This window comes from Camelus ferus, chromosome 16, assembly GCF_009834535.1.
Source record: "Camelus ferus isolate YT-003-E chromosome 16, BCGSAC_Cfer_1.0, whole genome shotgun sequence".
NCBI lineage: Eukaryota > Metazoa > Chordata > Mammalia > Artiodactyla > Camelidae > Camelus > Camelus ferus.
Genome location: NC_045711.1, coordinates 48,424,339 through 48,449,910, shown reverse-complemented (window position 1 = coordinate 48,449,910; position 25,572 = coordinate 48,424,339). Strand labels below are relative to the sequence as shown.

Below are 25,572 nucleotides of genomic sequence, written 5' to 3'. Positions count from 1 at the left end.
GAGAAATGTCACACCTGGACAGCAAAGTTAACCAAAGTGTCCAGGAATGCTCACCTTGCCTCTCAGGACAACTGTAAGACAGCAGTCCCACTTCTCCCTTGGAATGTTTAAATATTTACTCACTTGAACTGTCCTCTTCCAGTCTACCTAGCCCTTCAGGATGACTAAGTTGTGAAGAGAAGTAACTCAATACCTAAAAAAAAAAGTCAAGCTATGGGGCAATCTTTAGTAACAATGAAATCCCAGTTAAGCATCAAGAACATTAACTGTTAACTTCCTTGAGGCATTAACCTTACCACACAGCTAAGGATGCCTGTCTAGGAAAAGATAGCGCCTAAGAAATTTAAGGTACTGAACACTGGCTTTTAGTTAGAAATAGCTTTGAGTGCGACAGAAAAAAAAAGTCCAGGTTAGTTAGGTCCTCAGCCTTTAGGCTCAGAATTGAAGACAGTTATTGCTATGAAGTGGAAACAATATTCTCTAATAGGTTGAAGTTCACACTCCTGGTCATGAATTTGCAATATATACAGATCAAAATGAATTCCTTTTCTCTGGAGGCTAACCAGGAACACAGGACTCCAGGAATTGGAACAATCTTGAGCTCTCCATTCTCCTGGGTAAAGACACAACAGCCCACAGACGAGGGAACATCATACTTATACAGTGGGGATTCAAAAACAAACTGGCAAGCCTCATCTCATTTTTGAATTGGATTTCTTCCTAATTTCCATGTTCTGGTGTACCCTTTAACCTTGCATGATTGCTCACCCCACTCACAACTTTCTGATACCTTTCTCCTCTTCCTGTCTCCTGATGCCTTTTTTTTCCCCCCTATTCTCTGTCTACTTATGTCATAACTAGCAGGATTGCAGCACATACTACAAGGGAAAGTTTAGTCCTCAATGTCCTAAGCCATGAAAAAGGGAAAGCAATTTTCTCCTCATGTGGAGACAGGAAAAGATTTTGGAGACAATAGGAATTTTACCCTTATGAACTCTGACTTACTTCCTGGATTGGCAATACATCAGGAAATCTCAACAGAGCTAGGAACACTAATCCATCCCCATGCTGACCCTACTCATGGCAGCACAGGAACTGGTGTGGGGGTGAGGTTTCTGATTTAAGAGACTATTTTTTGGTCTGAACAGCCTCTTACCAACTTCTCTGGACGACAGTTGAGCTCAAACCCACTTACCTCTCCTTTCAGGAGGAGTCAGGGTACATGAAGCTCAACCCTTTTGCTGGCCTGGCACCATATTACTTTTGTACAGCTGTTTTTCTGCTTTTAAAAATCACATGTTATGGTTTCCCCCAACTCTTTATTCTCTAGTTCCTAGTCTAGTGTTTTGAAGCACCTCCTTGAAACCTGAGAACTTTTTTTTTTTTTTTTTTTTTTTGGTGATTTATAAGTCTACAGAGATTCTGAGACAAAGAACCCTTAGGATAAAGTGGAGGAAAAATGCCCTCTATACATAATTAAATCTGCTCAAAGGGTACAGATTAAGAAGTAAATGCAATGGAGCAAAAGTGGTATAGTAACAGGAAATATTTAATTTTCCAATCTCCATTTTCCATTTTTATAAACTGAAAGAAAAAATTTAATATATTACAAAATATCTGTACATAGACAAGGTAAACCCGATAGGGGGCAAAAACAAGAGAGAGAAAGGAACACAGTGTCAGAAACCTAAATCAGGGAGGATGAGGTGGCAACTGACACTTTTCTGATGCAGCGTTCTCTCTCAAAACCTGCTGGTAACCATTTTAGTACTGTAACTATATATGTATATTATACACACATACACACACACACATACACAAAGTGGTTGGATGATGCCTATGGCATAAATGAACAGAAGTCCTACTTACAAATCTGTGCTAACTGCCCTGCTTTTAAACATCTAGATCTGATGTTTTCAAATCCTTATCATTCCTATGGACACTTGAAGAAAAAAACTAAGGAAACTGGGTCAAGCAAATTTGTTTTCTAAACCACAAAAATGGTCATGGTCAAACTAGTTTTGCCTCTCATTCAGGAAGCAAATCAGATTTCTCATCTGTTCAAAACAATGTATTTAATGGGCTTAATATCTCCCATGGTACAATAATTAAAACAAAACCAAAGCCACTTTTGAATATAATTAATTGGGTTGGTAATTTTCTAATAGTCAAGTAGAAATTCTGCCAGAACTTTACTTCCATCACATTTATAGATAACATAACTGAAAATTAACAAATACCTTTTCTTCCTCCCCAGATTCCAGGATATTTAAATGAATTTCTTTGACCCTCTGCTTTTAGAAATAGTTATCAAACTTTTTTCCTCTTTAAAGATGAGATTCCCAAAATAGGGTGGGGTGAGATGGGATTACACACACACACACACACACACACACACACACACACACACACACTCACCCCCTTCCCTAGTAGTAGGGATGGGGGAATGGAGACTTAAGTATATTATTTAGAATATTTGGCATAATTAAAAATAAGGGTTGGGGAGGGAAAAACATTATTGATGACTGCTGATAACCAAAATACAATCAAAATATGTGGAGGTTTTATTCATATTTGTTAGGAAACCAATTTTTTTTCACTGGATACTTTCGAAAGTATCCCAGGCTTAAATTCTTTAATAAAAAATGGGAGAGTGGGGCCCAATGCCTCAAATTCAAATATTCTAAGATACAAAGGCCCATGTCTGAAGACTAAGTAGTCAACAGACAAAAGGTTCAGATGAACTTTAATGTAATTTACCAATAGCATGTCAGTGAGCCTAGCAAATCTAATTGGACACACTGGTATAAAAAGCCATCAATGCCAAAATGGCCAGAAGGTTCTTTTTAATCAATGTTTGGCCCTGAGGGCAAGGCCAGACCAAAACCCAGAGAATAATAAAGAAATACACACACCAGATATATGCCTATTTCAGTAACAGGGGAAAATAGTCTTCACGTAAGTATCAGAAGAGGATTCTTCTTTCATTTCTTTAAAGTTTTTTTTGTTTTTTGTTTTTTTTATTATTAGTGCACCTTTCTTACAAGTAGTGTTTATTTTTTAATATAAGAACTTGGCATTGAAACATGAAACTTGAGTTCTGAAAACTATTCTCCAAGATGCTGAAGCATATTTGCTGTTTCTTCATAAAAGGGGGCTAACCTATGTTTCTCAAAGGTCTAAGTCTGTGCAGATAATTTATATAAATGTGTATGTTTTTAAAACACATTATATGCTGGTACTCACATAGAAATGGAAGCCAGAATGAGAAGCCTCCCAAGTTATCCCACCCTGAAAGCCTTTCCCTCTTCCATTTCCTGTTTATAATAAGGCAAAATTCTTGCCATGAAGTCATAATTTAACCCCTTTTACTAAAACCAAAATCAAATCTCTCTGGAGGAAAATCCCTAAAAGAATTGGCAGAGTATACAGGCTGAAATGTGTATATGTCAATACTGCTCTTTCTCATGGTCTGCTCTTTTAAAATTATTTTTTAAAAAAGGTCTCAGGTAGTGATACATCTTCAGAAAAATATCCACCCTAAACTAAGTTACATTTCCATGTATTTTCAGGACTTTTTTTTCTCTTTGACAATATTACAATGCTCTGTTTCAAAGGCTTTTTTGACATAAAAATATATGTGTAAACAGTATGCTAACTGCTCTTACTAGCCCTCTAGGTATGGAGGCATCATCTCTAACCCTAGCTCAGCAGCAATGCCCTAGGCTATCTATAAATCAACTTCGCCATCAGAACATGGTTTAAAAAAAAAAAAACAAAAACCCATTTCAGAATTGAAGAGTTACAGAGAACAATATAGGAGTTTGAATTTCCTTTCCTTTATTTCAAAAAAAGTAAAGATTTATCCCAGGTTCTTGGGCATCTCAACAATTAATTTTTTCCAAACAAATGCCTCAAAAAGAGAGACAGAGAGAGAGAAAGAGAAAGTCTATACGGCTGGGGTAAAAAAGGGAAGAGATAGGGTAAAGTCTACCTACTTGCCCAAGAATGCCAATTTCTACAACCTGCTTCACGTGCAGGGAGAGGGGGCATGTCTTTTCTCAAAGTGAAACAAACTTTAAGGATGAGCAATTTATTTGGAAAAAAGGTACGTTCAAGATGCTCAATGGGGGACAAAAAGAGTTCATTTTCACTTGAAAGCAAAAATGTGAGATGGTGGAGAGAAAGGAACATTTATTTAAATCTGCCAGTCACTCTGTTTCCCTTATAGCAAAAGCCTAAGAGCAGCTCAAATTCTGTGAACATTATTCTCTTAAAAAAACAACAACAAAAAAAAACACAACCACCTAAATTCAAAAATAAGAAACCATTAAAAAAAAAAAAAAAACCCAAAACTTTAAAAACCTAAACAGAGTCTCTCCTGAGCCATCTCAAAATTCAAACTGTTCTCTTTTTCTTCTGCTCAAGAAGTGCAGGCAATGAACTAATAAAACATTTACTTTTCAGTTTAATGACCCTCTCCATATTCTCTACTTATATGTACTAGGTAGAGTTGAAGTAAATGTTCTAGCTATAGCCCATCCCATCCAGGGGGAACTGGTGCCAACATCACTATTTTATAAGTCGCCTGCTAGTAGCAAGTGAGCAAGGAATACAACAGACAGCTTTGCAGTAGCCAAATGCAGATGATTACCTCGCTCTGGCAAATGATTTCATTAAAGGTTCAGAGGACTGGATGGAAGGATGGATAGGGAAGGAATCTTTGAGGACAATGAAGTCTCTGGGTTAGTAAGGAACTCCTCTCCCTCTTCCCCCTCTTGGAGGGACTCTGGTAGGCCCCCGATAGAGTTTTCCATAAGCAGAAGATTGAGCTGGGGCCCCCCAGTTAAGGCCTGCTCCTGAGCTGCTGGCCCCAGTGGTTCCTGGCCCCAGCTCCCCATAGTTTTGCAATTTGGTCTCTGCATGTACCACAGAGTTGCTGCTTCCCTCAGCCTTCAGGAATGGTTGCCCGACCACTGAGTGTAATGCTAAGGGGACCCTGGCAAAACGGAGGTCCTGGTCCCCTGGGAACTGCACTGACCCTGTGCCCTGGTAACTGCTGGACTCCCCAAGGTGGCTCACAGAGCCTGAGAAGGTCCTGTTCTTCAACAGGGTCTGGGCCAAGGATTCTGTCAAGGCTGGACCAGAGTTGCGTTCATCAGTGTCAGTGGCACTGAACCCTGTTTCAGGCCCATCAGTGTTTCCATAAGTCCTGTTGGGATGGGGTCGGGTGGAGTAATCCATTGGTCTCAAGGCCTGGTGCTCATGTGGCAGGTGGCCAGGAGGCTCTGCTTCAGGCTGGGATAAAAGTTGCAGCAAGGCGGCTGTCACGGCTGGGTTCAACTCCTGGGGGGCGCTGGAAAGATCGCCTTCAACCAGAGGGGGTGGAGGTGGCGGCGGTGGAGGTCCGGGGGGCTCAGGGGGCCTCTTCTCTGGTGGAAGAATGTGAGGAGGACATGCTGTGGAAGGGTTACTTCTTTTAAACACCATCTTAAAAATCACATGTGATTATAAGCACGAACACACACACACACACTCTGCCCAACATAAACAAATATCAATACAAGTAACCAAATATATATATATAAAGAATAAAACCTTGGAATCAGGAAATGGCAATTTATAAATAAAATCAAGTGATTACGTAAAACAGTTGCATTCTGGGTCTAACAGCTGGTGTAAAATCATATGTTTCAAATGATTGCCCTGATTTTTGTCTGAGATTTCCTCCAATTTCTTTCTTAAGGAATTGTTCTAATATGTAGGCTGCTGGCAGCCTCCCCGCCCCTTTTTTGCTGTTGGAGCAAAATATTAATGAAATAAAGTAGAGAGAAGGAAGATGAGAAGGAACAATCATAAGCTGTGGTCACATTTCTAGGACATAATCTTGCTGTACAAAAGGAGACCTTATATGGACTTAGCTAACACATTTTACAGAACAATTGATGATGTTAAGGTTAACACCTGAAATAGAACTTTAAGAATATACAGGAGAGATGAAATAAAGTAAAAACCTTTCATTGTTGTCATGTATAAACATACACTTGCTTCTCCAAACATCAGTCCCTTTTCCTCATAATCACATTCTGAAAAAAAGGATATTAACCACCATACTGTCTTGTCATTCAGTTTCCTATGTTAGAGTGATTATGAAAAACCACAATACAATATCGTGCAGAATAGGCTATTGATAAACATCTGTTTATCTTGGAGACAATGACAAGAGATGTGTATTTATAAATGTATTGAACTAATACTACACTCTGTCTTTCCAAAGATCTTACTAGAACCACTCCCTATTTTGTCCCCCACTGCTGGATTAATTTGCCTAACCATGGCAATCACTATCTGATAATGAACTTCTGTCAAGGAAGAAGTAGAGATGTAAAATGTCATGAGTTTGAGGATACACAAAACCAAGTACAGTCGGAATGTGCCTTTAGAGAATTGGGAGTCATCCTGCTGAAGAAAAGGTTTAAAGTTCTGGGATACCTTCAAATGACTGATTTTTCTGTTCCCTATGGAAGTATATTTTTAAATGTCCATATAGTCAATTTTTTATTATCTGAGCTAGCAATATAGTCATTACTCAAGCAAGCCAAAAATAGTTTTGTTATAATTAGGCATTTTGGTAGCATATTTACCACAATTATATTTTGTAAAGACGATCAGTAAAGTAAGAATACCCTTAGCGTGCAGATGAAAGTACTCTGAAAACACTATAAAACTGTTGTGCAGTGGGAGGATAAGGCCAGGTGCTATATATATGTAACATACAAGTAGGGTGAACAACAGTCCTAATTTGCCTGGGACTGAGGGGGTTCCCAGGTTGCTAACTTTCAGTTTTAAAACCAGGACAGTAAAAGGTCATCCTATATACAGGACCCACTCAAATTACTTGTTAATAGACTGACTGGTTGACAAGGTGGTAGGGAAAACCGAATTAAAAGACAAAAAATTAGCTATGGAAAACTCACAACCTGAAAAGCAGACATCCTGAAAAAGAAGAGCTAACCAGACTACAAACATCTACAGATTTCAGAGCTTTTTGCAGTCAACACTACGTATCTCACTACATAAGAACATCATAGTACTATTTATTTTTAGAAGTATTTTTGGACTATTCATGACATGGACACCAGGTTTTTTCCAATACTGAGGACAAACAACTTTATAAATGTCTAACTGCAGAAGTAAACAAAGCTAAACTTATACCCTTTCAGCTATACTACTTTTCATACTTAAACTTTGCCTTTTATGTAAATAGCCTATTTGTGTTTCAACAGAACTAATTCTTGAGCTCAAATTCTTTCACATGTAAGAGAGGAGGAAAACTATTTCAAAATAGCAAAGGCAGATGGGTTGTAAAGAACTATTAAAGGTTAACAAAACTTCTTAAGAGAATTAAAAACAAAGATCACATTAACAAAAATTCTGTTGTAAGATTCAAAGTGTTAACAATATTGCCAATCCTTAATAGTCTATACTAATGGCAGGAGGTATTAACGAAATATACAAACAATTTAAAATCATTAGATTTCAACCACAACCCTTTCGCAACAAGTATAGAGTAGCTAAATAGTAGCCAAAGTGATAGATTTCTACCTTCTCTGGCTTATTCAGTCTGCCCTCTGGTGGAAGTGCTAATGAACAGTAAAATGGCCAAATGAGAGGTAGCAGGGGAGAAACAAGAATAGAGACATAGAAGGCACACCAACTGGATAATCCAAAAATGACTATAGTAATTAGGAATGGCATTTTTATTCTCCTCTGAAAAGTAAATCCAACAACTTCTGGCCATGAGCCAGGCCTTAATTTTAGTTTAATTTCATCATTTGGCTGATAGCTTGTTGGCTCCATTATTGGGTGAATTTCTTTTGATCACTATGCTATTTAATCTGAACCACTTCTTTCAGGTATTTTGATTATAGCATTTTGGGGGGGGGCAGGGGGCTGGAAGTGGGTGGTGGTGAGGGGGAGGAGGGTATAAGAGATGAGACAAAGAGGCCTACTTTAATTCTACATTTGCTTTCTCTGTTATTCCATGTCCCAGAGTCTCTTAAATACAACTGGAATTGTTACGACAGAATAGCAAAATAAATTAAGAAACACATTAAAAAGAAACACATTAAGAAAGTACAGGAATTCTAGTTCTGCCTCTGCCAATAATATGATTCCAGCAGTGAGACCATAAGCAGGCTTACTTAAACTCCCTGGACTGCAGTTTCCCTATCTATAAAGTAAGGGGGTTCATTTTATTTATGTCACCTTCCAGTTTTAAAAAACTTTACACATGATAAATAGCTTATAATTTTGACCCCATACCAGTGGAAACAGGCATATAATCTCTGCACCATCCCATATGAAATGTAAATAGCATTCTACAAGTTGAAGGTTAGTGTACCCCATCAACCTTGCACCGCTTCTCATTCCCAATTCATGGGGTCTTCATGGACAGCCAAGATTTCCAAGGAGTTGAAAACACTTTTCAGATAAGTAAAGATTTTACAAGACTGTGAATCAGAATTGATCAGAAAATTTACACATCTTTTCTCTCTAATAAATTGCATGCTGTGGTCATGTGAAATCAAGGTATAACATATTTCTTTTTTTCAGATTAAAAAAAAAATAATGCTCAATTCCTAACCTGGGGTCCATTTAATTATCTCTTTCAGGGACACAGGTTTAAAGGAATCATTTTTATACCCTATTTTTTGGAAAAGAAATGTATGGTGTTAATTATCTACTTGGCAATCTTCCAAAATTATTCTTCAGGAGATTAACAATGATATTTTATTAGAGCTTTCTTGACTGTATCTTTCCATCAAGACTCTGATAACCAGCATCCACTATACTAGAGTATGGACTGTACAATCTGATAATGGTTTGTTTGGAAGGCAGATTTTCAAGTACTAGTACTAGTTGGCCACCGCACACAGTGGATCAAGATGCATCACTAGCTATGGCTGTGGTTTCCTTGAGTGAGAATACAGGGACTTTACTTACCTACCTCCTAGGAAATGGAAAAACAATCAGTATATGAAAAGTGATTTGAGAAGCTTTCAGACTTAAATAAAAGAAACTGGGCAAGAAATACATCACTTGGTGCTATGTTCTCCTGGAGACTAGGTTACAGAAAAACTGAAACCGAGGCCACTGACGTGAAAAAGAAAATGTTAAAGATTTTTAAGAGGATCAACAGCACCTGAGCTCAATGAGATTCATGACCGGTCTGTTTACCTGCTGCCTCCTCCTGTGGTATTGTGGGAGTTCTTCGGGGTCCCTGTGGCCCACTGTTCTTGTCACTGCTGTTTTCCTCCAGGCTGCCTGCTGGCTCCTGGGTTTTCATCAGTTGACTCAAGAGAACTGCCAACATATTCTGCATGTCAGCTGGTGTGCTTGAAGCTTCGGGGGTTGTCTGTTCTGCTGAAGGTTGGACCACTGGGGCAGGGGGTGCTTCCTTCAAAGAATCCTCTGGGGCTATAGGCTCTGAGTCCTGCTGCTGGGAAGTGGCTTCTGTTAGGGCACTGATAGATTGGTTCAGGGCCTCCAGCTGCTGCTGTATCTCTGGATTGGAGTGGATGTTAAGCAGCTGTGCCATTTGAGGAATGCTCAGGTCGGTTTGGCTCTGCAGCAGGTTCAATAACACTGCCAATTCACTTTGATTCAACTGCTGTGTGATGTCACCGAGGCCTGTGGAGAGACAGTGGAGCCAATAGAAGAGGATGAGGCAGGGCAAGGACCTTTGCCTTCTTCAGCTGGCAATAGCAACTTATAATACCCAATGAACGAAGTTTTATTTTGAATGTCTCATTTTTCATGCCTCAAAACTGTCATGACACATTTGTTATTCTTTATATTTTCACTTAAAGACACAGGGACTAATTAAAACATTTCTATATTGTGAGTAAAAGTGATTTCATTTTATCTATATTCTTCAAGGTCAGTGATTTTCAACCCTTACTATACATCAGAATACATGAGATTTTAAAACGCAGAAGCCTCAGGTCCCATCCCTAGAGATCTGGCAACTGTTAGGGGGTGTTCCTGTTTAAAGCTTCTTAGATGATTCTAATGTGCAGCCAGCGTTGAAAACCACTCTTGTAGGTGGACAAGGAAGGAAAAGTGAGCCAAGGAAAGAACAGCTGTAGTTCAGAAAAAATGGTTGTACCAAAGGAGAACTACATTATTATTTTTTCCTATTAAGTCGTACGAGCTGTTTATATATTCTGGAGATCAAGCCTTTGTCAGTTTCATCTTTTGCAAGTATTTTCTCCCATTCCGTAGGTTGTTGTTTTGTTTTGCTTATGGTTTCCTTTGATGTGCAAAAGCCTCTAAGTTTAATTAGGTAGTATTTGTTTATTTTTGCTTTCATTTCTATTTCTTGGGTAGACTGCTCTAGGAGAACATTGCTGATATGTATGTGAGATAATGTTTTGCCTGTATTTTCTTCTAGGAGGTTTAGTGTGTCTTGTCTTATGTTTAAGTCTTTAATCCATACTTTATTATTTATAATAATTAAGTATTGTAGTTTTGAATATATTTAGATCAAATAACAGTCTACGGAACTAACTACATTCAGCAACTGTGATTTAACATGATTAAATTCTAAGAAGGCCTTATCAAATCTAACATAAACAGGGCTCCAAATCATGTGTTAGGGAGCCATGGGTAAACTAACCTTAAATTCAATTCTGCTTACCTAACTCATTGATTTATACCACACGTCAAATTGAGATATGGTATTCAGGAAGAAAAAATAATCAATTGTAAATTTCCAAGACCATGTGTACAAAACTGGGTTTATCTCCTTCTCCCTATAATAAGGACACTAACTTCTTTATTATACTTTTTTTTTCTTTTGGTTGGGGGAGGTAATTAGGTTTGTTTGTTTGTTTATTTATCTTTAGAGGAGGTACTGGGGATTGAACCCAGGACCTCATGCATGCTAAGCATGCACTCTACCACTTGAGCTATACCCTCCCCTTATAACTTCTTCATTAGCACTTCAATGGCTAAAAACTAAAACATACACACAAATCCTTGCAGTTGACCTTCAAAACCTGCCAAGTGCTTAACAAAAGCACAAAGGCTCATGGAGCCAGCACTGACCTATTGCATCCCCAGTCCCAGGTTCCACCTTGCCAGGAGCAGGCTGAGATGGTGCTGGGCTGCTATTCTTCACAGGCTCAGCACTTGTCCCTGAGATAGTTTCTTTTCGAGAGGCTTTTGGTGGAGGTGGTTCTTCTACCAAAACACCACTTTGTCGCTGCCGTCGCCGTTTCTTACTCCATAATTCATGGCAATCTTGCCAGTGGGGGAGGCTGAAAAAAGACAAAGCAAAGAGGAAATGTGTGGGAATGTGGTAGGAGTGCATGGAGGAATAAAGATTAAAATGGGAAGGCAAAGAACAGGGGGAAATGGAAAGGATAAGGAAAATATAAAAATAACCAGAAAAGTTAGTAAACAGATAGCAGCAGTGAAATAGAATCATGGCATATGGTAGCTTGAGAAAATAAGTCTAAAAGCCCAAAGGATTTCTTCCTACAATAAGAAAGAAGGATCTTGCTAATACCAAAGACACACCTGCTATATAAACGCCCATATTCCAGTCAAATAGTTAAGTTTTATAACCATTCTTGCTTGCCATAATAAGAATAAGGGAGACCTTTATTGGTCAAAATTCAGTTGGGAATAAACAGGACAGAGATGATTGCCTTGTTAATATCCACAAAAAGTCCAGGCAAGGTGGTAATTTAAATCTTGAAGCCACATAAGTATATCATGATTTAATCACCTCTGTGTAAAATCAATTTATGTGTTACGTGGTCTGTGAGGACCAAAAGACTGGTTCTTTTTCTTTCTGCCCACTGAATTTCCTTGACTGAATATTTTCATTTGTGGGGTTTACCAGTATATTTAATATATTTACAGATACTCCTATACTCAATAATGTAAATAATTCCAAGTAGGTCAAATCTTACTATAATAAAGATTACCACAGACAAAATTTCTCTATAACAAGAGTTTCCAATTTTCACTAAAAGCTTATGTATTTCCAGCCACATTCAATATATCAAAATTCAAATACAACAAATGAATTTGGACATTTCTTTGGAATAATCAGATTTTTAGTTACTACCTGTTCATGCACTAACATTCCATGCATTGAAGATACACAGTGTTTCTCTAAGAAAGAAATGTGCCCAAAGTCTGATACGCTGTCAGTGACAGTCAAAGACTTCTTATCTGTCAGAATGTGAGATATGAGTATAGAACCTCTGAGGATCCTATACAATACAGGAAATTTGTAAGATTCTGATGGAAGAAAGACACATACAAAGACTATGTTTTCTATATCAAAATTTAGGACAAATGGCCTGATAAAGAGACAAACTATTTAAAATTAGGATTGCCCTTGCAAGTGGGATATGCATGGTCACCACGGACACAGGGAATTCAAGAAGATGAAATGGTTAAGAGCAAAAACTATAAGGAATACTTTCACGGAAGCAATATGCTGGGGATCCACGGATAAAAGAAGATAGCTTGAGTCCAATTAGAGCAAATATCATACCTAAATCTAATCCTTGTTTAAAAAGAAAACATAAAGCAATAAAGCTCTTATCAACCATAATACTCAAAGACATCTCTCTATTTGGTACTTAGCCATTGTACTTCCTTTTAAAAAACCTATTATTTTGAGTTTCTCATATCCTGAGGCCTAGGGGAGGTCTGGGGTCACTACATGGCCACCAGCACTTACTCTGGAGGATCCATTTTGCTGAGCTCAACATCTTTAAGGAAGTCACTCTGTAGGGTCTGCTCAGCTGTGCAACGCTTGCTAGGATCTAGCGTCAGCATGTGGTCCAGTAAATCAAGTGCTGCTGAAGGAATGCTGTGGAAAGGAAGAGAGAAAGAACAAGTTCACAATGACCCACAGGCTCAAACCTGTAACCTTGTGTCCAAAGTCTCTCAATTTCCAGCTCCATGTAAAACTATGGGAAGGGAGTTGCAACCTGGCTAAACAAGCAAGCAAATTTGCTTCTACACAAGATTTTAAAAATGCAAAAAAAATACAGATAGAAAACAAGAAGCCAGCCATTTCATTCTCTTTTTGTCTTAGGAAGATCAAAAAGACTATGAGAAAACACATACATTGTTCAAAATAAAATGGTTTTCTATCATCTAAAGCCTTCGTAAGAGAAAATTACAAAAGGGCTATGATAAAACTCACACTGCTCAAAAATAAAGTGTTTTCCTATGATGTGCTGTCATAATAAATTGGAACAGTATTAACTCCCTATGACAGGAAAAAGTCAAGCCTAACAATAGCCAAACACAGAAATTAGATGTACATATTTGTCAAACTCACAAAGAGAATTCTTCTCGTAGGCGCCTTCTATATTGCTTCTTCGGTTTCATTGTATTGAAGTAGGGCAGCTTGATAACATCAGGCCACACAGCTGGACAAGGGCTACCACAGAGTCGACTGAAAACAAAGCAAAAAGTAAGAACAAGGAAGTGAGTGAATCAGCATCATAAAGACCAGAGATTCTAGAAGCAGAAATTATTTACCTTCTGAGGTCTAGGGAATCTTGACTTATTAAATTAGAAGGCATGCAGAAAGGTAAAACCTGACCTCACTGCTGTAAGGATGGAAGGAATAGGACAGAAAGAATGGTTACAAGATAGTGAAGAGAAAATAGTGGCACAGTAGTCCAAAATGATCCATATATTTGGTTTTGCGAAACATGTTTTTAATCTTCCACAAAGGTGTTCATTATCAATTTTGTTCTGATTAATTAGCATTAATTTCAAAGAGTTCAGCTAGTCCTATAATGTCCTAAAGGGAAAACTGGCAGAAGAGAGCCTAAGACTAGAATTCTGATGAAAAACTGAGTTTACCGCATAGTAAACAGAGCTATATACCACCTTTTAAAAAGTCTACATTAGCCTGTTGTATTCTTCCCTTTAACCATATTGAAAACAAAACAAAACCCAATTCCATCCCAACCCCAGACCTTCCCCAAATCCTCTATTATAGGCTCTTTTATAAATATGTTTACATGCTATATCACTTACTAAACTCTGAGCTCTTTGAAGGCAGAGACCTATCTTATTTATATCTGAATCCTGAAGTTTGACAGAGAAAGGAATTTGTTATAGACAGGCTGAATAAATTTGATCTTAATCTAACCCAAGAAAGAACAGAACAGCTATCCTGAAACAGCATGCTTTTTAAAAAAATTTTCTTTAAAAATATTTTGGAGGGGGGAGTTAATTAGGTTGTATTTATTTATTTATTTAAAAAAATTTTTTTAAATGACAGTAGTAGGGGTTGAACCCAGAACCTCACATATGCCAGGCATGCATTCTACCTACTGACCTATGCCCTCCCCCTGAAAGTGGCATGCTTTTATATGAAGAACTAATAAAAAATATGCAAAGAAAGACCTAAGAAGTAGGTGGAATACAACTTCTTTCCATATATAGCCCATGACAAAATATATGATAAACCTGACTGAGTGAAGAGAAACTTACTTGGACATAAGGAGCATAAAATCATTTAGTAGAATGATTGAAGTGTTAGAAATTAGAGGACAAGATTACCTATCTCACCTGGGCACTCAGAGCACATGCATAGATGTACCTGATCAGTTCTAGCTGAGCCAGTTCCAGATTGGCTTGAAAAATAGGCTTCTTTGTGAACAGTTCCCCAAGGATGCATCTAGAAAGAGTAAAATTGAGAGGTCAGGAGAGAAATCCCTGGAGTCAAATTAAAGTGTGTCTCAATAAACTTTTACAGTATATCAGGATGTGTGGTATACCATGTTTTAAATAAGCTCCAAAACTCACTGCCTGAGTTTCATAAAAGAAAATATTTCCTGCAGTGGAAATAGTATAAAGGATTTAAATGTGCTGGTAGATCAAACTCTTGCTACCTATTAAGGACAGCCTATAAGCTGAGGAAAGGAGTCAAGAGTCCTTTTCTATCAATTCCACTGTAAATTAAGGAAATAATTAAATACTAAAAAAACCCACACTTCAATTTTACAAAGATGTTCAGCAGTTCCAATAAAGAGACTATTAGCTTTTTTCATTCATCTGCTCTACAGAATGTGCATTATATTACAGCCTTCTTGGCAATGTATTTGTAAAGAAAAGTTTATTGTCATCATCCAGGATCAGTTTCAACAGGACTTTCAAATATATTATGCTGAAACAAACTTAACCATTTAAAAAAAGGCCTTTAAAAGCTATACTGGCATATTTACATAGTCTCCAAATATCGCTCCACAAATTACTAATTACAGAGGAAAACTGGTAACTATTTAAGTGAGGAGAAAAGACAACATTTTAAACAAGTGACCAAAATTAACATCATCATAAGAGGCAAACAGGGTTCATGTAAGTACAAATGTGATACCTTAAAAAGAACACTTATGAAATTAAAAAAAAAAAGACCATAAATTCTGCCACTTGCAACAACATGAATGGACCTAGAGGGTATTATGCTTAGTGAAATAAGTCAGGCAGAGAAAGACAAATACTGTAATGTTATCACTTATATGTGGAATCTAAAAAATAAAACAAATGAATATAACAAAACAGAAACAGACCAGACTCATAGATAAAGAGAAAAAACTAGTGGTTGCCAGAGGGGAGAGGGAAGATGGGAGAGGTGAAATAGGGGTAGAGGATTAAGCAGTACAAACTACTATGCATAAAATACATAAGCTACAAGGATACATTTTATAGCACAGGGAATATAGTCAATCTTTTATAATAACCTTAAATGGAGTATAATCTACAAAAATTCTGAATCACTATGTTGTACCCCTGAAACTGAAATACTGTAAATCAACTATACTTTAAAAAGAACACTTATGGAATATTCCAGCCAAAATCAAAACAAATAAAGGCTAAGGAACTGTCCCAGATTAAAGACTGACAACTAAATGTAATACTTGATACTTGATACTAGAGTATATTGCATGCTCTATTGGGTGAGGTATTGTTTCTAGGACATGATGAGGGTACTGACAAAATTACAGTATGAAATATAGGTTAAAGTACTCTATTAAATATAGTGTATCAATGTTAAATCTCCTGAATTTGATAATTATACTGTGATTATATTAAAGAGGATCTTTGTTCTTAGGAAACGTACATTAACTATTAAGAGGGAAAGGAGCATGATATACATAACTACTTTCAAATAGTTCTGGAAAAAAATATGGTGTATGTATATATAAACACAAACATTTTAATCTATGTGCATACTGTATATTGTATTACATATGTACACATATATTATATATACACATATCATATAATATACACACACATGAATGTAAAAGCAAACGTGGCAAGGTGTTAAAAATTAGTGGATCTAACGTGAATGATCTCAAAATAATTATGCTGAGTAAAACATGCCAGAGGAAAACAGAGTATATACAGTATGATTCCATTTACATAAAATTCTAGAAATGAAAATCAGTCTATAGTGATAGACAGCACAACAGTGGTTGCCTGGAGTGGTATGGTGTGGACAGGAGAGAGGGATTACAAAGGTACACATGGCAACTTTTGGAGGGGACCATTATCTTGGTTGTGGTGATGATTTCAATGGTATATACAATATGTCAAAATTTAAATTACACACTTTAAATAGACAGTTTATTGTAAACCTCAATTGAAAAATAAAAAAAAATTAGTGAATTTGCATAAAGGCTATATTAAAGTTCTTTGTACTATTCTACTACCTTTTCTGTACATTTGAAATTATTTCAAAATAAATTTAAAAATTATATGAATATTCTGTACTTTTTTGTGTGTCTGAAGTCCTTCCTTTTTTAACAAATAGGGAAAGAAAAAAATGGACTATGGAAACTCTTCTCTTGTCTGTGCTTTGAAATGAGATTTATTTACAAATGCTCCCCAAACCAACGTTTATACTCATCATTCTGTATCCGTAGGTTCTGTATCCACAGATTTAGCCAGCCATGAATTGAAAATATTCAGAAAAAAAATTCCAGAAAGTTCCAAAAGGCAAAACTTAAAATTTACCACACTGGCAACTATTTACACAGGATTTACGTTGTATTTACAACTACTTACGTAGCATTTACATTGAATTAGGTATTATAAGTAATAAGAGATGATTAAAAGTACACTAGAGGACATGTGGGAGGGTGTGTTAGATTACATGCAAACACTACACTATTTTTGTATAATGGACTTGAGAATCCCCAGATTTTGGATGCAGGGGCTCCTGGAACCAATCACCCCGTGGATACAGAGGGATGACTGTATATAGTTTAACTTTGAAATTCTTTAGCTTGACAAAAATTGAGAGAGCAAAACAAATCTAGTTTTTAAAGTTATTAGCACCTTTCTTATAACATTTGTTAACCTCAAATAACAAATTCTACTTTCAGTATTCTCACAAATCTTATCCAGAGCTAGAAAAGTAAAAGTAAATTTTTTTATTATTTTATTATTTATTTTTTTAAACATTTTTTATTGAATTACAGTCATTTTACAATGTTGTAAAGTAAAAGTAAAAGTAAAATTTAATACTGTTTCTAATATTAACTGCCAAATCAAATTCCAAATACAGTGTTAACACAACTGGTAACATAAGATATGCAGAAAGAATAAACTCAGCTGAGTTTCCAGACCTAGGTATAATTTATTGTACTAGTCTTTCTGGTTTCTCCCAATTTTCAAACTGAACTGCTCCATCAACAATTCTGTCAGAAACATCCTACAAAAATATCTTCAGAAAGACTACCATGGATTATCAAATGTCAAGCAAAATCTCAATTCAATGAGTCATTGAGTTTTAAAGAAATTTTAATTTTCTGTACTTTTTAATTTCCAATTGTGTTTTTGTGTTTTCTTTTATTTCAGTTTCCAGTCCTTTGGTGGGGAAGACATTATATACTAAACACTTTGCTACTACACTGAGGTGGCAGGTTGCACAGACAGAAATAGTACCAACAGAGCTATGAACTTTCCTTGTGCATCTTAATGGGGCGTTAACTTTAGAGCCTAGTTGTGACAATTTAAATGCTAATACTGTTAAAGCAAATAGTCCAGAACACAAAAACGCCCAGCTTGAGTCAGTAAAATTTAACTAAAGCTTCATTTGAATTAGGTAGGCTACCACAGAAATCATGCTCTCTTTCTCCATCACCCTTTTGAATTTTGAAACAAAATCCCTGTACTGCTTCTTTTATTGATTGATTTTATTATTATTATTATTTTTTAGCAGAGTTCTCCTTTACTTTATTGTGTGGTTTTTTTGGGGGGGAGGGTAACTAGGTTTATTTGTTTAACAGAGGTACTGGGGATTGAACCCAGGACCTCGTGCATACTAAGCATGCACTCTACTGAGTTATACCTTCCTCTGAGTTATACCTTCCTCCCTCCTGTAGTGCTTCTTTTAAAGAATGACATTAATAGAGGAGAGAAAGAAAGGGAAAAGTGATATGCTCCACTGGTAAGTATGTATGTCAGAATCCTAAAGTGTAAAGGTCCAGGTTAGTGTGCATCACAAATCATACAGCATAAGAAACAATTAACTAACATGCCATTTAAAATGTCTATGCCTCTAACATACAAACTGTGGTCTATAAATACCATTTTCTACTAAAAGAAACTAAGGCTCCTTAGAGAAATGGCCGGTTCCAGGTCTGGGGTAGGAAATGAACAGGATGAGTCTGGAATCAGAAATCAATGAAGGCTATCAAAGACCACTATGGTCAAGTCAAAAGGTACAAATAATTAACCTGAATAAACTTCCACTGGCCAAAGACTGGACAGTTTGAAGAAGAATAAGGATGATAACTAAATGGATTAAAACCATCAAGTATGTTTAAATCCATGGGTGCATAATGAAACTAAAAAACAAACCCAAAATAACCTCTCTCTGATACTAGGAACCCTCACTATTTCAAAAATTGGTAAATAAAATGAAAATTAAACCTTTAATTAAAACTTGTCTACATCATTTGTACCTAGGGTTAGTCAAATAGGTAAGTTATCTTTATTCCAAAAAAGAATAATATTATTAGAATATCATATCACAAAACAACCACAAGTGAATTAATGGATGTAGAGACCATTAATAGCTAATAACATTGCAAAAAAAAAAAAAAATAGATAATGCACCCAGTTATTGCCTGTACTCTGGGCAGAGGCTCCCACTGCTTCATACCCCCAACCTGGATGTACCAGTGACTACATGATCCATCAGAAGTACTCAAAACCACCTGTAAAGTAGTTTTAGGGGCAGGGGATGGTTGGGAACCAAACCTGAATTCATCTACAATCCATAGGAAATAAAAGGAATAGAGAACTATGTTAAAAAATCACCATGCGGATGCAATCAGCAAAATCCAGATTGTAGGAAACTCTATAGGGCAAACGACCCAGTTTCTCCTAAAAAAAAAAAAAAACCCAAGAAAGATGGAAGGAGAATCTATAATTAAGACTTGAGATAATCCATTGTAATCTATGGACCTTATTTGAATGTATTTGGATCTAAATTCAAAGTAAGCTTAAAAAAAAAAAAAAGACAATTAGGGAAATGTGAAAAAGAAAAAGACTGTTTCTGACATTAAGAAATATTTAAGTTTTTTTTTTTTTGAAATCTGGCTAAAAGTTTTTCCCTATCCTTCTGAATTTAAAGAAAAGCTGCCAAAACCAATGTAGAGATAAAAAAGGATACAAGTTCAGTACTATGTGAATTACAGACAAAAGAAAAGGTGAAAAAAGCCTTACCCACAGCTCCAAACATCTATTGCTGGTGTGTATCGCTCTTCTCCCAGCAGAAGTTCTGGAGGTCGGTACCACAGGGTAATGACTTTGTTTGTATAAGGGCGGCTGAAATGTAAAACATAACCATGACATAAATTTGCAATGGCTTCTTATGAAAAATACTTGTACAATTAAATGCAAATTAAAATAGCTGCCAATTGAAGATGGGATCACCAAAACAGCTCCACAGCAACCTAGCAGTTAAAAGTAAACTAGACAGAAGTAGTTGATGAAAAAATAACTCCTATTCCAATTTGGATTGATTTATTTCAGTCTAAGGTGGATTCAAGAATTTAGATAGAATCTACTGTCTAAAATCCAGGTGGGTAACAAATTAAGAAAATTAGGGAATTCTGACAGTTATTGCAACTTGCAGAATATAAGCATATCCAAGAATTTAAAAAATTCTTTCCTATTTCTCACATGTAGTTTCTATGAATGACTCACCTCTCTTCAGAATTATAGAGACGAGCAAGTCCAAAATCTGCTAGTTTGATCTGCCCACTGTAAAACAAAAAATAATTGTTTCCATAAATAATAGCAGCAGCCTCCAAATTACATCTAAAAAGTCAAGTGCTAATTTAGGAGTTAAAGTAATTACAAATATGAATTTTAACCTCTGCTCTTTTAGTTCTACTCTTAATGGTCACTCTCTCAGAATACGTCTTTGACTACTCTAGTTTATAAAGCCTTAGGGTTTTTTTGGAGGGGGCTAATACTATATTTTTGGATTTGACTCTTTAACTAAGTATTTCTTTTATTTTTTTGGCAATCAACAGTGACTAGAATATGGTAGATTAAATACTTACTGTTGGGGCAAAAAGAATGGCTTGTTCTAGATTTAAAAGAGATTTAAGAGGCCTAACAACTAAACCCAATTCATAATCCTTGACTGATTGCGGTATGAACAAATTAGCTATACAGAAGACATTTTTGACATAATTGAAAAAATACAAAATATGGACTGCATGTTAGAAGATAATAGGTAATAATTATTTTTGTCAGAGTACTTAGGATCAAATGTAATGATGTCTGTAATTTACTTTAAAATAAGTCACGCAGAAAAATAAAAAGGACACAAATACAGTAAAATGTTAATTGTATATGCATTATTAATTACATTAGTGTCTCAATTTTTCCTTATAACTTGACATTTTTCATAATAGATAGTAAACTGCCACAATACTATGGCTATAACAGATTTTTCCAAACAGAATAATCTTTAATCTGACCAAACAATTTTTATGATGAATGAGGCTCCTTCTACCAGCATGCTGCCATCACTTCCCACACCATAAAGACACAGAATTAAGACCTTACAGGGGTTCTCAAACTTTAATATGGAACAAGAATCACCTGAAAAAACGTATTAAACATTTCCTGGGCCCCATTCCCAGAGAAGCTGATTTAGTAGGTCATGGTCCATGAATTTTTAGTTCGAACAAGCTCACAGGTGATACCAATGGTGTTGATCTGCGACCCACACTTTGAGAACCATTCCCTTAAAGGGATCACATCCATGTTTCACTCTTAAGTATTTTGTCTGTGACAGTGATATCAAGTAATATTTCAAAAAAAAATGCAACACAAAATGTTGGGTAACTATTTAAAAAACATTTTTAATTATTTTGGATTAATCACATTTATCTAAATTTTAAGCCTATTCATTCACATTTACAGCGTATGTTACCTCCTAGGGAATGAAAAGTCAGTTTACCTTTTTTAAGGGACTAGGGATATCTCATGTGCCTAGATAGCTCAGATCAAGCAGAAAAGTGAGACAGATGGAAAAAAAGGCTATTCTAGGAAGTGCTCCTCAAAGTCTGAGCAATGGGACAGAGTATTAAAAACAAGGCAACTATTAGCAACAAGATTTTACATTAAATCAACCCTTATAGTTCCTAGTAAAGATTACAGGTAACTTACCCATTTGTCCCACACCTTATTACATTTTAAGTTCAATTTATAAGCAAATTCTGAGAAAAGCAAAAAAGAAAGGAATAGCTGACTTGAGCCCTATATTGAGACAAAAAGGGTTCCTCAAATTTCTTGGCATCCTTACATTGATCCCAAGACTCAAGGCAAGTCCCACCATGGTAGGACTGAAAGTTAAAATGGCAATAGATATATGGTCACGGAAAATCAGGCTAGAACTAAACATCACCAGCACCTAGCATATTTCCTAATCCATCCCCTCCCCTCTCACTCTCAGTAAATGACCTTTGTTGGAAACAAAAGAAGCCATCAGGTGGGAGCTATTTGACATTCTTCTACCTATAAACTTATTTGCACCTATAATCTTTCTTCTTTCCCTTCAATTACCGAAAAAGTGTGTCAATCTCTTTTCCTGTTCAAGGATAATCGGTACTACTACCTGTGGCCTTAACCCCATCTCCTCTAGAACCTTGTTGCTTTAAATCACTTTGGTTCTTTCCTGAATCTTTACCTCCCTCTCTATTTCCCTTAGAATTTAAACATGTTCAAACCTCTGCATCCATAATAAAAAATTAATAAAAACAAAGAATTAAAGTGACACCTACAATCACCTTGCCATTAACAGTGCTACCCACCCATTCACCCTACACTGTCACCACTGACCTTTTAATTTTCAGATTCTATCCTTGGGTCTTAAAATATATTTGCATCATCTGACACCTATGACCACTCATTTCTTAAACCTGCCCATTTGCATTCATGGTATTTCCTTATTTCCTTCCTGTTTGACCATTCCCTCAGATTCTATTTTCTCACATCTTTTCTATGCTCCGTAACTCTTGAATCTACATTGCTAGCTTTGAACTCCCATGTGACCATATGCCTATTTGATATTACTACCCTGGCTACACAACAGACATATGCAAAAGGAATTTACTCTTCTTCCCACCCAGCCTGCTCTTCCTTCTGTATTCTCAACATTGACCATTGTGCCACCTACCTAGATAGTTCTCAAGTCAGATATCTGCAAGTTATCTCAAAGTACTTTTATACATTCCCCACCATTCATTCACTCACCAAAGTCTATTGACCTATCAAGTCCATCCTGTCCATCTCTACTTGCAATGCCTTGATAAGTTCAAGAACTGACCATTTCTTACAGTATTCTTTATAGGTCTCCCTGCCTCCAATCTATACCCCATATAGCGCCCATTTAGAGTGACTTTTCTAAAACAGAAGATTAATTGTCTCTCTCCTCTATCTAAAATGATCTGGCCTCATTTCTACTTGTGTCATTAATATATAATGAACATCATGGAGCCCAACCCTGCTCTCCTCCCTCTCATCAACTGCTTTCTCTTCGTTGTCTGGCTGAGGACTCCTTACCATTCTCTCTAGGTCATCTCACCAAGAAGTCTCTGTGTAAACAGAACTAAATGGGCAAGAGCAGAGGCTGGGTGGATTAGACTAGACCATGAGACTCTTGCATCCTACTTAGCAACCTGAGAAAGAAATTAAGGTTAGTCTAGAACCTCATCAACTTGCTGAATATGGGAAGTCAGGGACAGAGAGGGGCCTGACCCATCCGAAAGGATACCAAGCAGGACTGTAGTTATTCCCTGGCCTGAGACATACCCTGATAGAGGAGCAAAAGGAAAACAGGAAAGTATATTAATACTACAGTCCAGAAAGCTGCAAGATGATAGCCATCATTACTAAGTCCTTGGAGCATTATTACTGTGGACATAGATTAACCAAGTCCAGCTTTAATGAGAATTATGGGTCAAAGAGATAGTGACAGAAAGGAATCTTTTCATATCATGTATTATCTCATAAAGGTATTTAAGTACAAATATATATACAAATATAATTTGAAATAACGAATTAATTGTATCATTTAAAAACAAAAAATTAACAAAACCAGCACCTTTAAATGGCTGTCACCTGTAGATAAAGTTTAAGCTCCTTAGTGAGATATACAAGATCTTTAAATTGGCTCTTTGCAACTGTCCAGTGTCATCTCTTGCCATTAGGTGCTTCACTCTTCTTGCCCTAGCAATACTGACTTGTTTACAGTTTTCCAGACATAACATGCTATGTTATTTTCACATTTATGTGCTTTTGTCCATGCAATCTCTTTTGCCTAGAAATGTAACCATCTTTTGTCAGTCTTTGTGATAAGTTCCTATACATTCCTCAAGATTGCACATTCCCAGGGGGGATAGCCCAAGTGGTAGAGTGCATGCTTAGTATGCATGAGGTCCTGGGTTCCCTACTACCTCCTCTAAAAATAAATAAATAAATGAATCTAATTGCCTCCCTGCCCTGCCCCAAATAAAATAAAATAATTAAAAAAAAAGACTGCACATTCCCAGATGCTCCCAAATTCAAGAAAAAAAAAAGCTTAATAAATGTTTATTGAATTGAGCAATTTATTTGTTTAGCTTCTCTACTAAACTCTAAACTCTCCAGGGACCAATCACCCCATACGGGATTTTTTGTGCTAAAACCAGGACAGTCCTGTAGAGTTGGTCATCCCACCCCACAAAGACAGAAAATATGTCACAATCATTCCATATTCGGATGTAGACGTCTGTTAAATAGAATTGAACAGAAATGTTTAAAACAATGGGTGCATCAGACAAAGACGGCTGTAAACAGCCCAATCACCTAAAGAACCAAACACTGGCCTTATTATTTCAGTGGTACCAGACTTGCTTTTTATTCCTCAATTAGGTATGGCTACTACCAAAGACTAGTGTGTTTAACACAATGGCTATCACGAATGCAATTTAGGCAAACAGTCAGAGAGAAACTAGATGATACAAACTTTTGAAGAATTAACACCGTTCTTCACCAAATTCCTGTCTGTCATCTACACTATTAAAACCCAGAAGTAAGTGCTGGGCAGAAAGGTCAGTCACCAACTATACCTGTTTAGTCTGCAATTCAATAACTGAGAAAGTCTTAAGAGTGGCTAAAAGAGCAGGTATGTTTCTCCCCACTAAACAATGGAGAATTTCATTAAGAACTCAATGTGCATTTGAATCTGCATAAGACCACAAAAGTGTTATTTACTAACTATGGCAAAAGCTCTCTAAACATTCCTGTAGGACATAAATGATTCCCTAAAATGTCTGCAATTAAAAAAACCTTTACAATCCTGTCTCTGTTAGTTCCTTACCAATACTGAGTCTGAAGACTCTGCTGATCAGAGTACGCCCTGTCACAAGTTGTTCCTAAGGTACAGACATCAGGTGCACGTAAATGCAAAAAACTACATTACTGGGTCTACCAATAACCCCAATTAACTAGCTGAAACTAAAGAGGTCAGAAAAGAGGGAGAAAATGTTTAACCTCATATGGTTATTATGTTACCTGTTGTTCAGCAGAATGTTAGAACACTTAATATCCCGATGCAGGAAATTCTTTTTGTGACAGTAATCCAATCCTTCCATTAGCTGTTTCATGAATGACTTGATATGGTCCTCAGAAAAGTGCACCAAACCAGATTCCAACAGTCCCATTAAGTCATGGTCCATATACTCAAAAACAAGGTAAAAGGCACCTATGTAAGATGAAAGAAAAAATTAAAAACAAAAGAAAAAGGATGCTGAAATGACAATGACTCAAATTTTAATATAATTTTGGAATTGACCACAAACTCTCTGGAAAAAAAACACTTTATTTTATACATGAAGAAACTGAAATTCAAGCAGTTGAAAAACTTGCCCATTCTAATAATAAATTACAGAACTACTATTTGAATTAATCTTCTGACTCATAGTCCAGCACTCTGACTACTTA

General features: G+C 36.5%; 1 protein-coding gene across 10 annotated transcripts in view; it reads right to left on the bottom strand.

Annotated features, from left to right (window-relative positions):
• CDK12 (cyclin dependent kinase 12) overlaps positions 1 to 25,572 on the bottom strand; it is a 66,776-nt gene that overhangs the window by 24,701 nt on the left and 16,503 nt on the right. For 6 of the 10 annotated variants that reach the window (XM_032457916.1, XM_032457919.1, XM_032457914.1 and 3 more), the window contains exons 6-14: positions 25,144 to 25,333; positions 20,278 to 20,334; positions 19,795 to 19,896; positions 14,654 to 14,731; positions 13,376 to 13,492; positions 12,767 to 12,898; positions 11,113 to 11,324; positions 9,241 to 9,693; positions 5,042 to 5,459 (exon numbers count right to left, since the gene is read on the bottom strand). In XM_032457916.1, coding sequence (XP_032313807.1) covers positions 5,042 to 5,459; positions 9,241 to 9,693; positions 11,113 to 11,324; positions 12,767 to 12,898; positions 13,376 to 13,492; positions 14,654 to 14,731; positions 19,795 to 19,896; positions 20,278 to 20,334; positions 25,144 to 25,333 — 1,759 coding nt within the window. Of the gene's footprint in view, positions 1 to 1,329; positions 5,460 to 9,240; positions 9,694 to 11,112; positions 11,325 to 12,766; positions 12,899 to 13,375; positions 13,493 to 14,653; positions 14,732 to 19,794; positions 19,897 to 20,277; positions 20,335 to 25,143; positions 25,334 to 25,572 lie in introns of those variants that run through there. The other 4 variants (XM_006176361.2, XM_014552070.2, XM_014552071.2 and 1 more) reach the window with 3 other exon arrangements.